This window comes from Phascolarctos cinereus, unplaced genomic scaffold (genome assembly GCF_003287225.1).
Source record: "Phascolarctos cinereus isolate Bilbo 61053 unplaced genomic scaffold, phaCin_HiC Scaffold_4;HRSCAF=312, whole genome shotgun sequence".
NCBI lineage: Eukaryota > Metazoa > Chordata > Mammalia > Diprotodontia > Phascolarctidae > Phascolarctos > Phascolarctos cinereus.
Genome location: NW_027555847.1, coordinates 730,092,580 through 730,107,300, shown reverse-complemented (window position 1 = coordinate 730,107,300; position 14,721 = coordinate 730,092,580). Strand labels below are relative to the sequence as shown.

The window sequence follows — 14,721 nt, the reverse complement described above, 5'->3', positions numbered from 1 at the left end:
CTGCACAAAATAACAAAGAGCAAAGTGAGCAGAGCCAAGAGAACATTGTATATAGTAACAGCAATACTGTTTTCAGAACAATTTTGAGTAAGTCATATTGAATATCATAAATACACAACTTAAAAATAAGGGACATATGAAGACAGACGGGATCTGCATCCAGAGAAAGAATTGATAAATAGAAGTATGTAGAGAACAATTTTTTTACATGTGCCTATTTCTGTCTTAACGGTAGCCATCTCTAGGGCGAAAGGAGGAGGAGGTGGGAAGAAAAAAAGGAAAAGAAATAAATTTAATATGATAACTTTGTTGTATATTTGGAGGGAATGACAATTGTACATGGTAGACTTGCAGTTTATTGAGCAATCTTCTTTTCCACTGTATTCTTACGGAAATGTTTGTTTTGCTTCCTGAATTGAAAATAAAATAATTTGAAAAAAAAAAAGGCATAACACAGTTCCTAATCCTGAGGAGTTCACATTCTAGTGGAGATGATAACATGCAGATAATTTTTTACGTATAAGATATATGTGTTATATACAATATTGGCATATACACAGATACATATGTGTATATTGTATACACTTGGTCTGGGGTTTCCCTGTTCTCTGATCCATAAGTTCTCTACTTTGTTTGGTCTCTATGTCCTTTGGATTTAACTAAATCTTCCTGTAACTCCAGTCAACATGATAGGAAATAAATTCTAGAGTTTACCATGCATATACATGTAAGAGATAATTAAAAGAAAAGAAATTAAGTTTAGAAAAAGATCACATCACTTAGTTCTGATAAGGAAGATATTTCCCATCACCCTCTCTCATTCTGCTCCACAGAACCACCTACCTCACAGATAGAATACAAACTTTCTCCCTGGTTCCACAGGGAGATACATTTCCAAGTAAAATATTTCTCAGCCTTATTCTAACTGATCATATAAAATGCTTTTCTCAAAATTCAACTGGGCTCTTAACGACCGTAGTTTTAGGAGTTGACTCTGACTCTCATGTAGGGCAAATCACTTCTCTGAGCTTCAGTTTCATTCTGTAAATTCATGAGGGTTGGACTATTTAAACGTGAAGTATCCTTCATCTCTACATTGTTTGACTTTTAATGATTTAGGGGTTGGTGACATTCAAGGATGTGGCTGTGGACTTCACCCAGGAGGAGTGGGGCCTCTTGGACCATCCTCAGAAGGAATTGTACAAGGGGGTCATGCTGGAGAATGCCCAGAACCTTCTCTCCCTGGGTAAGGATGCCTCCCCTGGCAACGCTGAGTTTACAATCAAAGGAATATCTTCATTCCCTAGTGTTCAGGGTTTGGAGCATTTACCAATTATTAAAGAGAGAAAGTGTTGGTGTCCTGTGTCCAAGACACAGGGTCCTCCTGCTGCTTGGTTTTCTTATAGGAAGCCTTTGCATTGTGTGATAGGAACCTGAAGGTTTCCTTCGTTCCTCCTGCTGCTCTCTCTTATCACTTCTGGGCAGCTTCAAGTCAAATATCAAAATATTATCGAAGAATCTCAGCCATGGAACTAATCTCAGAGGTTGTTTGCTCTAACCTCTCCCTGGGCATGAATTTTGTCTGCCAACTATCTGAAAACTGCTCAGGCGGCTTTCCCCTACCAGCTCTTCCTCTTTGGGATGGGTCTAGTATTTGGCATATTCTTCTTTTTAACAAGCATCACTTTGTAGCTCATGGCTTCTACTTGTCCCTCTTACAGCAAGTTTGTCCTTAATCTTCCCCCTTATTGCTGTCAAATTCCAGGACAAATGGTGGGAAGGGAAGGAAAGGGAATAAGCATTTATATTCTCCTACTATTTTCCAGGTGCTGAGCCAAGTGCTTTCTTTACAATGTTATGTCACTTTATCTTCATAATAACCTTCCAAGTTGGATGACATTATTTTCCCCACTTGACAGTTGAGGAAACTGAGTCAAATGGAGGTTAAGTGACTTGTCCAGGGACATGCAACTAGTAATTGTCTAAGGCTGGATTTAGACTCTGGCATTCCTCACTCTAGACCCAGGGCTCTCTCCACTGCACCATCAGCTGCCTCTAATTTCTACAGAATGGAAAGCGTGCAATGAATTCGTCCTTCTATGAAGTTGAACCAAGACCAAATTTCTGATTCCAACTTGGTTCCATGATCTTCTTCTCCCACCTCTCCCCAAGGCTCAGAAAACAAATGATATGAGACTATACGTCAGGAGTCTATACTTCAGGAACAACAGATAGGCCAAGAAATAGAATTTGGACTAACTAGGGTTTCTTCAGTTTGCCAGCAGGAGAGTCTCACCTGAAGAGGCACAGACTGCCCAAATGAACAGAACACAAGGTTTCTATAGGTTTCAGGGATTGAGGAACAGCGGATGGGAGAGTGCAAAAGCTGGCTTATCAAGGTCCCTGTTCTGGGGCTTGAGGCTGGTCTTGCACAATAACCCTTTCTAGCCAGTTTTACAGTTAGGAGCTTCTACCAGAATGGAACTTGACAGGATTAGGGGGGAGGGGCAGAGGGTTTGGCTCTCTCTCAGAACAGGTTGTACAACAGGATAATGTGGCACAACCTATTTTGGGTTACTTGCATTACAAGCACTAATGAGTAAGTATAGGCTCATGTACATGAACATAATAGAGTGAATTTCAAAATGTAGCAGCTCTTGGTCTGAATACCTTTCCCTAAAGAGGACTAAGTTACAAGTTTCTCTTCATCCTCATCATTTACTGACTTCCCATGCCCAGGACTTCCAGCTCCCAGCGAAGATCTGATCTCTTATTTTGAGCAAAGGGAAGCACCACGTATACTGGAGCAGGAAGGACTGAGGAGCTGCTGTCCAGGTGAGTGAGGTAAAAGCAGGTAAGTGACGACAATTCTATGTCTTAGAGTGAAGGAAGTCCTCGATCTGGGGCAGGAAGACCTAACCTGGAAATTTTTTTCAGATATTTCTCAGTAGTGGCTCCCTGCGTCAGTCACTGAATCACTGAACCTCAGTTTCTCTACCTGTAAAATGAGGAGTTTGGCCTCCATGGTCTTTCAGCTCCCTTCCAGGGATAAATCTATGATCCTAAAAGAAGTCATTGTTTAGAATTTGGGGGCATGGAATTCTCCTGAAAGTACCAAAAGGGACTAGGATATCCTACGTGAGATCTTTCCTAGACTTTCTTCAAGTCAACAAACATCCAAGTGCCTACCCTGTTCCAGACATTGTGCACAGGACCAAGCACACAAATTGATGCAAGGAACATCCCCTGCCCTAACGGAGCTCACAGTGTGGTGGGGGCAGAGAACACTCCAACAGCTATGTAGAAACCCACTGTGGACAGGATAAAGAGGAGCTAGTCACAAGAGGGAAGGCTCTAAGTTTAAGGAGCGCTGAGAAAGGCTTATTGTGAGAAGTGGGTTGTAGCTGGGGCTTCAGCGAAGCCATGGAGAGCATTCTAGGCAACAGGGATGGCAAGGAAAATCCACGGAGTCGGGAGGTGGAACGTCCTGTCCCCGGGACAGAAAGGAGGCCCAGACCAATGAATTATAACATATATGGGAAGGTGGAAGGGTGAAAGAAGACTGGAAGAGTAGAAAGGGGGAGGTGATGAAGTGCTTTACCTGCCCTAGAGAGGGTTCAGTATTTGATACTTTACCTGGGGAGATTGTGGAGTAGGTGGTGACATGGTCAGGTGAGAGCTTTAGGAAGATGAACTATATACCTGGGTGGAGGAAGGACTGGACTGGGGGGAGATGAGGCAGCTGGACCATCCAGCAGGCTCTGACATTATCTCAGCTGTGGGGGACAAGGGTCTGAGCCAAGAAAGTGACAGTGCTGAGAGACAGATATGTGTGAAAGATGTCACCAAGGTGGAATCAGCAGGACTTTGCAACAGATTGAACAAGGGCATCACAAGTGTGAATGTGTAAGAGTTGATGAGGAGAGCATGGCATTTCATTTCTGAGCCTGGACTGTTGGGAGGATGCCTTGGATAGCATTAGGAATGGATGAAGATGGGAGGGTTGTGGGGATCCTTTTTGGATATGGTAGAAGATGAACCTAGAGAGAGTAATGTCACTAAAATCTAGGGGATGATCAAAAAGGGGGCAGACTGATAGTGTCAAAGACTGCAGAGAAGTCAAGAAGGATTAGGATTAAGAAATGGCCACTGAGTTTTGGCAAAATTGCTACTATTGGCAGATTTTTAGAGATACAATTCTGTTGAACAATAAAATTGGGAGCTAGATTGCAGAGGGTTTTTTCTTTCTTTTTTTTTTTTAACTATTATAAATACCCAAATTAACTATAAAGGGCAAATGAGGAAAGATGCTATCCACATCCAGGGAAAGCACTGATAAACAGAAATATAAACAGAATAACTTTACATAGATATACTTATTTGTGTCTAATGGTGGCTATATCTTAGGCAGTGGGCGCAGGAGAGGGGGGAAAATGAAAAGAAAGAAAGAAAAGGGTTTCAAAGAAAGCAAGGGAAAGGAGTTGGAGACATCAATTGGAAAGGGCCATATCTAACTGTTTAACCAAAAACTGGAAGAAAGATATTGGACATCATCTCATGAGGATGCCTGGATCTCATGAGAGTTTTTTAAGGATTAGAAAGAAACCATTTCATTTGTGGTCAGAGGGAAAGAGTCGCTAGTGGGGGAGAAAATGAAAATTAGTAAAAAAAAAAATGGACCAGTGGAGGAATATATGAAGGTAGATGAGGGGGTGGAATGAGATTATTTGCACATGAAAAGGGATTTTCTTTGCCAAGCAGAAGAACAATCTTTCCATCTGATACAGAGGTCAAAAAAGAGAAGACATCTGATTTATGTGAGATGAGGAGGACAAGATAGTCCTTGATGAATGTCCAGTTTTTTTCAGTGGTGGGTGGGTGGAAGTGGAGGGTGGAAGTAAACCATAATGAATGGTTAGGGGTGAATGAAAAGATCTGGGAGAGTTGCTGTTCTGGAAAGCAAAGGATTACCTTGCCACAGTGAGGGCCCAGCTGAGTTTATGTAGCCTTAAGTGTTAGTGGATCTGGCAGCCTGCTTTCATGATTTTCTCTGTCTCCATTTAGCTGCACATGAGGCTAATGGTCTTAATGAGGCTACCAACCTTACTCGAGAGTCTTCCAAGGCTAAGCTTTGCACAAATTATCAACTGAGTCCCTTTCTGAATCTCTATGGCTCAATCTCTGTCCCATTCTTGAAGAGTCATGGGTCAGGTTCATGTAGATATCCATCACATCAGTATAGGGAGCTGGGAGTTAGAGATCCACAGGTGCCCTATAGCATGAGACCCTTCAGGAGCCTAGAAAGAGGCCTCTGTGATCTTCAGTATTGGTTCTGCTCCAATTCCATCAGGGTTAGAACCTGACAAAGGTGACGACTTAGAGGTGATTGAGTATGAGAAAGGGAGAAACAGGGCTGAGGCCTAAACATGCATTCAACAGTTAGGAGAGGGACCAGAATGTAGGGAATAGAGGTGGAGGTTGAGGACTGCTGTCAGCCCTGGGCTCAGTTAGGGACTCAATAAACATTGATTAAATGCTTTCTGTTTTAGTCACTGTGTTGAGCCATGAGGATACAAAGGAAGGCAAAAGACAGTCTCTGCTGTCACAAAGCTCAGGCTCTAGTTTGCAAACAAAAGTTGATACACGGAAAAAAGAATGTTGGAATGCAGATATATTTAGTCCAACAAAGAAAAAAAGAAAAGAAAAGGAATGAGGATAATACTGATTTAAGAAGGAGAGTAGAATTGGGGGAAAAGTAGTCAAAATTGAATAAAAATAATAGCTAGCATTTATACACCACCTACTATGTGTCATGCACAGTACAAATATTGTCTCACTTTATCTTCATGCTAATCCTAAGTCTTAGGTCTTATTATTATGCTCACTTTATAGATAAAAAACTGAGGCAAACAGAGGTCTTGTGACTTCCCTAAAGTTACAGGACTAGCACATTTCTGAGGTGGGATTGGAACTCAGGTCTTCCTGATTCGAGGCCCAGTATTCTATCCACTGCACCACAGTTATATTCTGATTTTTAAATGGAATACAGTGAAAATGCTCACACAAGGATGAAGTGGAAAATAGAAGGGGAATTTTACAAGCTCCTGCTGAGGGATGGAAATTCATTTTTTATAAACTCTCTAACCACTCACAATGAATTGGTAATTACTGTTTACAATACTTATTTTTCTATTGGCTTATGACAAGTACTACTTTAAATGATAAATATATTTGAAGGTCAATTGTAAACATTGCTTTGGGGGGGGTTGTTTGTTTTGGGGTTTTTTTGTTTTTTTTGCTGCAGCAATCAGGGTTAAGTGACTTGCCCAGGGTCACACAGCTATTACGTGTCAAATCTGAGACCAAATTTGAACTCAAGTCCTCCTGACTCTAAGGCCTGAGCTCTATCCACTGCACCACCTAGCTGCCCCTAGGTGGTTGTTGTTGTTTTATCAATGTTTACATATGAAAAAAATCCTTTGGAAGGACAGAATTTTCTCAGACATAGCTTTGTTATTTCTACCACCAGTAAAGTGGCTACACATTCACTGAAACTCTACTGAATGAACGACCCATGTTGCCAACCAATTCCTTTGAGAAGTTGCCAGATAGAGGAAGAGTAAATGAACAGAGGATAACTTCAAACTAGAAAACAACCTTAGCCTTTCAATGAGTGGCATTTTAAGGACTGTTTGTGTAGAAAGGTTGTGGTGGTCCATGATGGTTTCATGATGACCTCTACCATGCATGCCTGGCAATCATGGCTTTCAAATAGCCTGCCTTCATTGCTGCAAGAATGCAAACCTAAGTGAGAACTTGATCTGGAGATTTCAAGTTTGATGAGATATGATTACAAGGTAATCCAGGAATGGTAGAACCACCCAGGCGCAGTAATAGACAGCCACTAAGGATCTGTGCATGCCTGTGACCATTTTGCATGCACACGAACGTCCAACCTTCCTGGAAGTTTGGAAACAATTTGATGTCAAGTTGAGAACCTGAAAGAACATGTTGCATAGAGTCAGTAGCAGTCAGAGTTTGAGGTACTCACTGCATGATCCCCAAAAGCAGTGTACTCCTGATGATGATAGTACGGAATCACTGCAGAAAGAAAACTTATGATTGAAACACGCACAAGCTTGTTGTCCCAGAGGATAAGTATCTTTGTAACCAAATTGGACAATTATTTGACACTTAAGGTACCATAGACAAATTTTTAGCTCAAATCCCTTGAACCATTGTCACAATCCTTCAAGAGGTTTATGAACCTCTAATGGAGAAGGGGTGCAAAAGGACCAATAGTGAAGCATGCTGGCTGCTTCTGTAGAAAAGGGTGATAAATTCAAATTCGTGTATCAGACACATATTTTCAGACATGAACAATGCCATACTTTTTTTCACTGTGTTTTTAGAAGGATTTTTATTCTACTGAGCAGGGGCATTTAGAGATAATTTTTTAAAAAGAAATGAGTAATGGCTATCTCAAAAAATTAATGGGTCAGAACAAAAACTCATGCCTCAGGTAAATATGAAAAACAGTGTTGGTATTCTCCATATGACCTCAAATGAGACAGCAGAAAAAATAAGATTAAAAGTGATCACCTGGGAAATTACATTACGCTTACAGGTAGGCTAGATCATTAAATAACTCGAACATTTAGTATATGTGCACCAAATGGCATTGTATCTATGAAGAAAGGATTGAAAGTGCAGGCAATGACAAGGGAAAAAGAAAGATCGACTGTGGAGATAATTTGTCAAGTACTGTGGATAAAGCATGGTCATTAACAGAGTTTGGATTCTAGTCTCGGCTGCCAGGATTTGGGTCAAGTCAATCAGCCATTCTGAGCTCATGGGCTGAATTGTGTGTGTGATGAGAATGATGACCCTACCTGTGTCATAGGTTTGTTGTGAGGATCCAATGTAATTTTGTGTGAACCTCTTTATAAAGTAAATCATCCTTGGAATGTGAGCTAATGGCATTATGAAATGATTGGTTTTGCCCATGTAAGGTGGGGTTTTTTTTGCCGGGGGAAATAAAAAGTAACTGAGTTTATGTTCTGCTGATGGAGAGAAGGGGATATAAATATATATGTGGGTGCATATTGTCTGTATTTGTTTTATTGTTTGTTTTCAGAAGGAAAGAGCAGGCTGGCAATGAAAGAAACTACTGCAGCACTAACCCTTTCTGTGGATCAAACTCACAAGCAAAGGTTAATGAGTGGTGGTCCCTCTGACTTCAATTGGAGAGAAATCTGTGTAACACTTGAGAGAATCCACACTGGAGAGAAATGTTATGGCTGTAAACAATGTGGAAAGGGTTTTGCAAAGAGGAGATATCTTATTGCACATCAGAAAATCCATACTGGAGAGAAACCTTATGACTGTACTCAATGTGGAAAGGCTTTTAAAAAGAAGGCCCATCTTATTGTACATCAGAGAACCCACACTGGAGAGAAACCTTATAGATGTAATCAATGTGGAAAGACTTTTACATGGAAAGATGGTCTTCTTCAACATCAGAGGATCCACACTGGAGAGAAACCTTATAAATGCAATCAATGTGGAAAGACTTTTACATGGAAGGACAGTCTTGTTAAACATGAGAGAATCCACACTGGAGAGAAACCTTATGACTGTAATCAATGTGGAAAGGCTTTTAGAGTGAGGAGAACTCTTACTCTACATCAGAGAATCCACACTAGAGAGAAATCTTATGACTATAATCAGTGTGGAAAGGATTTTAGATGTCAAAAGAATATTGGTGAAAATCAGAGGATACACACGGGAGAGAAACCTTATAAATGTAGTCAATGTGGAAAGACTTTTACTTGGAAGAATGGTCTTATTCAACATCAGAGAATCCACACTGGAGAGAAACCTTATAAATGTAATCATTGTGGAAAGGCTTTTAAACAGAAGGCTCATCTCATTGTACATCAGAGAACTCACACAGGAGAGAAACCTTATAGATGTAGTCAATGTGGAAAGACTTTTACATGGGAGAATGGTCTTGTTCAGCATAAGAGGATCCACACTGGAGAGAAACCTTATAAATGCAATCAATGTGGAAAGACTTTTACATGGAAGGACTGTCTTGTTAAACATCAGAGAGTCCACACTGGAGAGAAACCTTATGACTGTAATCAATGTGGAAAGACTTTTAGAGTGAAGAGATATCTTCTTGATCATCAGAAAATCCACACTGGCAACAAACCTTAAGAAAGTAATCAACATGGTAAAGCCTTCAGGCTAAAGTCAGTCCTTATTTACCATCAGAGAATTCATGGAGATACAGGAATTTTGTCTTATAACTGACCTGAAAAAGGAAAGTCATTGAAATGGAGTGCAGAGCTTCTTAGCAGAATATTCACTCTGGGTACAAGTCATCTATGGACTCCATGTGAGAAGGCTTTCAGCCAGAGATCATCTCTTATCCTCTCATCAGGGGATTTATAATAAAAAGAAATTTCATGAATGTGCCCAGTGGGACATGCCTTTCTCTAGAACATGAGGGTAACTAGTGAAGGTTAAATTTTGGATCTGACTTTAATAGAAAAGTGAGATAAGGAAAATAATCCATGCCCATCCTCCAGGTTGCAAAACCAAAAGAGGAGGCAATAGGCCCATAAACTGCAGAGCTGTGTGAGAGAATCCATCTGGATGTTCTCAGAAATAGAATGTCTTCAGAATAAGGAAAAGACCTTGGGTCGATATTGTGCCTACTGAGGAACAATCTTTGGTGAAGGGAAGATATCAGATTTGTTTGATCAAGGATATAAAAATTGGGGCAATTTGGGGGAATTTTGTGTTCTCCCACAAGCCACCTCCATGCATGTATTCAATCTACATACATCCAGGCCACTACATCTGACAGTCATTAAGATAAGATCATTTCTGCCTCCTGATTTTTGTGACCCAACAGTCGTGGTGACGAGGCAGGGATTCCCCTGATGGACTTGAGGCAGAGCAGAACCACTGTGTGAACAAAGCAGCCGCTGCTAAGCAGGTCAGAGGCCTGGCAATTTCTATCTCCAAAGCCTCAGTTCGATGTCTCAGGCATCTGGGCTGCTTGTCACATGCTGTCTATGAATGGGTGAAGGGCTCAGGTCCTGATGACGGCACCCTCATCAGAGGAATGGTTTCCAGTTCAGAGACCAACAGGTTGGACATAAGGGAGCCATTCAAGAGGCATTGTTGGAAGCCTTCATATCCTCTCATCAAGTCAAGCCAGAAGAGTTTTGCTTTGCCAGAAAAGGCAAACACTGATAGGAAGAAAGGTTGCTGCTGGAATTCATCTGGAGTCTCAGGAGAACCCGAGCCAGCTTCTTGTTCCCTCGTCACTGAATTTATCAGAGAATCTTAAGTTGGAAGGGCCCTCAGAGGCCATCCAGTCCAGACTCATGCCTGCAGAGGCCTCTCTTTGAAAACCTTTCTGCTTGAAGACCTGCTAGGAAGGCAGTCCATCATTAGGATGCTGTTCATCACGTCAGGCTGAACTCTGCCTCTTGCAGCTCATACTCATTGGTTCTATGTGTTGCTTCCTTCTTTGAATGTAAAGACTTTATTTTTTTTTATATTTTGGAGGCAATGGGAGTTAAGTGACTTGTGCAGGGTCACACAGCTAGCTAGTAAATGTCTGAGGTCAGATTTGAACTCAGGTCCTCTTGATTACAGGGCCAGTGCTCTACCCACTGTGCCATCTAGCAGCCCTCAAATGTAAAGGCTTTAAAAGAAAGAGCTAACCTAATTAGGCAGAAGACATTGGGAGAGGGTGTGGGGGTGCTGATGCCTTCCATAATTACCCTGGTCTAGCTATAATGCTATGTGGAGGGAGAGGAAGGGGAAATAAAAGATTGCTTATATAATAGATAGCTTCTTAGGCATATTGGATCCTTCCTTTCCATGTGGTCACCTACTTGAAAGGCAGTATGGTGGAATACATGTGAAGTCAGAGGACATGGGTTGAAATTCTTCTGGTTCTATACCTCTGTGGCTTTGGGAAAGTAATTCAACTTAAGTGGGTCTCAGAGGATATCAGACAAGGTGGTCTCTATGATCTCTTCCAGCTCTAGATCTCTTGATCCTATGGATCCAAGAAGCCAAAGGGGAGCTTACAGATGAACCCAACCCCCCCTGCCACTTATTGGTGGACCTCAGCTGCAGGTTAGGGCTAATGCCTCAAATGATTTTACTGAGCCATCTGGGTGTGACTGGTCATTTGGAGAGGCAGCAAGATGGGGAATTTTTAACTAGATCTTTGTTGAGTTAGTAAACGTGCATGTCATTCCTTACTGTCCAATCCGTGGACAAAAGCAGGCCAGGCCCATCAATCCTCCACCATGTCTCAAAGTCTGTCCAAGTTCATGTTCATTGTTTTTGTTTTGTTTTGTTTTGGTTTGGATTTTCTGGGGTAAGCAACGGGGTTGACTTGTCCAGGGTCACACAGCAAGTGAGTGTTATGTGTCTGAGGCCACATTTGAACTCAGGTCCTCCTGACTCCCGGCCCAGTGTTCTATCCACCGCACCACCTAGCTGCACCCCAAGTTCATTGCTTCCATGACACCATCCATCCATCTCATCCTCTGTCCTCCTTTGCTCCTGTTTTCTTCTATTTTTCCCAACATCAGGGTCTTTCCTAATGAATCTCATCTTCTCATTATGCGGCCAAAAGTATTTCAGCTTCAGTGTTTGACCTTCCCATGAATAGACTGAATTAATTTCTCTAAGTATTGCTTCATGTCACCTTTTTGCTTCCAAGGGACTCTCAAAAGTCTTCTCCTGCACCACAATTTTAAAATGTTGATTCATTTCCAAACTTGACCCTCTCTGCTTCCTCCCTCTGTCTATAGGTTGGAGTCTCTCTCCTGAGGGCAGGGCCAGGATCTTTGTAACTTCTTGGGACTTCACCCTGGTAAATCCCTGCAGGCCAGCCTCCTGCCTAGGAAGAAAAGAGAAAGGCCTCTCTCCCTCTGGGATCCATCTCCCTGCCCAGCTCAGTCTGCAGAGCACCAAGGCCTGGCCCAAGCAGGGAGCCTGGAGCCAGAGGGAATGGCCCCTGGGAGCAGCAGCCCCCTGCCCCAGGTGACTGCAGTCTGTGCAGACATCAGCCAATGAGGACATAGCCATAGACAGAGAGGATGATCTATGAAGCTGGCTGTACCTTCCTTATGGACCATTTCTTTACAAAAATAGGCACGAAGTTGGATAAGGCAGTAACAACACTGCCCTGCTCTCTGCTTCTCTGTGTTAAACTGATTCACTGGCACTCTGGCATATGGAGCACCGACTCCTCCCTCCCCTGTTTGTTCTGAAGTTCTCCCTCATTAGAATGGGTCAGGCAGGTTTCCCTGGTCTCCCTGAATCCCTGAATCCCTCCCCTTTACCCTTTCCTGGGTCCAGTCAGTAAGCATTTGGTATTGTTGCTGGGTTTTTTAAGTCACATCCGACTCTTTGAACCTTCATGACCCCATTTGGGTTGTTCTTGGCAGAGAGCCTGGACTGGTTTGCCATTTCCTTCTCCACCTCATTTTACAGATGAGGAAACAGGCAAACAGGCTTACACCTGACTGGCCCAGGGTAACAGCTAGTGTCTGAGGTAAGATTCAAGCTTAGGTTCTCCTGAGTGCAGGGCCAGCACTCTATCCACAGTGCCACCTAGCTACCCCAACAAGTCACCAGCTTTGTCCAAACATGCTCTTTGTGTGGAGGAAATCTGGAGAGTCCGGAAATTTCTGACCTACACGGCCATCTTCCCAGAATGCATCCATTGGGTTTTTTTCTAGAGGGGATCTGTGAATTCTTCGAATTGGAATGGCATTTTCTATGTTCAGAAGGTCTGGCCAATTTCCTTTAATGTTTCCTTCATGACTGGGGCAACTTTTTTTTTACCTAGTCATGTTGTACTGGGAGACTTGTTAGAAAAACCTGAAATGAAAATGTACCACAGTGAGTGAAGGAAAGCCTTTATTACACCTCTCACAAAAGAAGTGAGCACAACACACTCTAGGAGCATGTGGGTGCTGGTTCAGTGGTAGGATTGACTTTTAAACCATTAGTAAGATCCATACTCCACCCACCAGGGCTGTGATTGGTCTAGTTCATCTGAGTTATACTCTTCCTGGACAGCTCATTGAATGTTTGCCCATATTCTGTTAACTCCGCCCACTTCATGGGACCCATGTTCAAAAACGGCGGCTATCTCTGCCCTTGGTGTGTGTCAGTTAATATTCAATAAGTTTATTAAGCAAGGGCAATGGAGAAAAGCCTTTGCCCAGTGGAGGCCTAGCCTCCAGGGCTCTTTCTTAAGGAACTAGTCCTATGCGGAATGTTTGGAGTACTTTCTGATTGGTTGAGGGACTGTCCACAAGGGCTTGGAATTTCTTATCCTGCTGTGGAAGCCCAGCCCCCTAAAACCTTTCTTACAGAGCCCTGTGGTCCTTGGGTTGTCTGTGAACAATTCAGGATGTTTTAAATTCAGTGTGTTTGCTTCATTAAAGGACAGGTTTGCTTTTGGCTGTCCTTGGCTTTTGTTTGTTTGCACTCTCTATTGTGCTATCTTGTGTTTTCTTCTGAGAGGCTTGCCAGGGCAGATTCCAGTTTTCTTTTCCTTTAGCCTCAAGCTACCAACCATTAACAAAAAGAGATCACACACAAACAAAGGATTAAGAGGGTTCTGGATGGGAAGAAAGTGCCCACTTCTGGGGTCTGGGGGAGAAGTCAGTCAGAAAAGTCTCAAAGAAGCTGAGTCAGGTGAGAAATGAGGAGATGGCTGAGGTTAGCTTCCTCTTCAACCTGAGGTTGGGAGTTCACAGCCCCACCCCACATAGGTGAATGGGAGGTGTGGGAGGTGTTTGAGGAGGAAGGAGGTTTGGAAGAGCTTCTTTTGGGTGTGAGGGAACCAATTAGAGATCAGTTATCCATCAATACAAGGACTGCCTTCCTTTAGTGAGAACCCACACTAAGAATACTATGCAGTGAAGAAGAGTGAGTCCAGAGAGCCTAGAGAAAAGAGAGATTTAGAAATTCTTTGGAAGCTCAAAAAGTGTAAAAGAGCAAGAAATTCCTCAATCACTCAGAAGTCAAACAATAGCCAATAGGAAGTGAAAGGTAAAATGTGGATTACAAAGAAACCCTAAATCCATGTTTCAAAGTAGAAATCACAGTGATGAAAAATGAAACGGCCATTTTGTGTCCAGGATGGAGAATTGTTGCCAAATATCAGAATCTCTGATAAAGTGTGATAATCATTTAAGATCCTTTGAGCCCCAGTAAGGGCCAAAAACCTGAATTAATCTTTTCTGTCTGAGTGAACTAAAAATGCCCCTTCCTGTGTCAGCAAATTCCAAGACAAGATGGAACTGACCAGCATTCTTCCTGTCTGTGATCACTAAGGACAGGATACCTGGGACCAGACACTCTCTTGAATAGTGGGATTTTTCTTATCTTGGTATCCTGTGCACATATGTTATGTAGGGCAAACACAGATATCCTGGATCTATAATTTCAATTGACACTTTGACAACCTATTCAACTAAGAAATGTCCTTTGCCATGCTATATGTTAAAAAAATATATGGAGGCTGTATTTTTTTTTCTGGTAACACAGACATCCTGAGTCAGGGTTTAAATGTCCTCTAGAAATTGCTTGAGTTAATCAGAGTTAAAGCTCTGATTCCCTGTACATGTACTACTTAAGGGAATAAAACAACATGAATTTACT

The 14,721-nt window shown here is 42.2% G+C and overlaps 1 protein-coding gene across 1 annotated transcript in view; it reads left to right on the top strand.

Moving 5' to 3' along the window:
• The window catches only part of LOC110201814 (uncharacterized), a 73,888-nt gene extending 59,167 nt beyond the window's left edge, over positions 1-14,721 (top strand). Inside the window, 3 exon segments of the mRNA XM_078151863.1 lie at positions 1,120-1,246; positions 2,740-2,835; positions 8,138-14,721. Of these exon segments, the coding sequence (XP_078007989.1) occupies positions 1,120-1,246; positions 2,740-2,835; positions 8,138-9,318 (1,404 nt within the window). The 3' untranslated portion in view covers positions 9,319-14,721.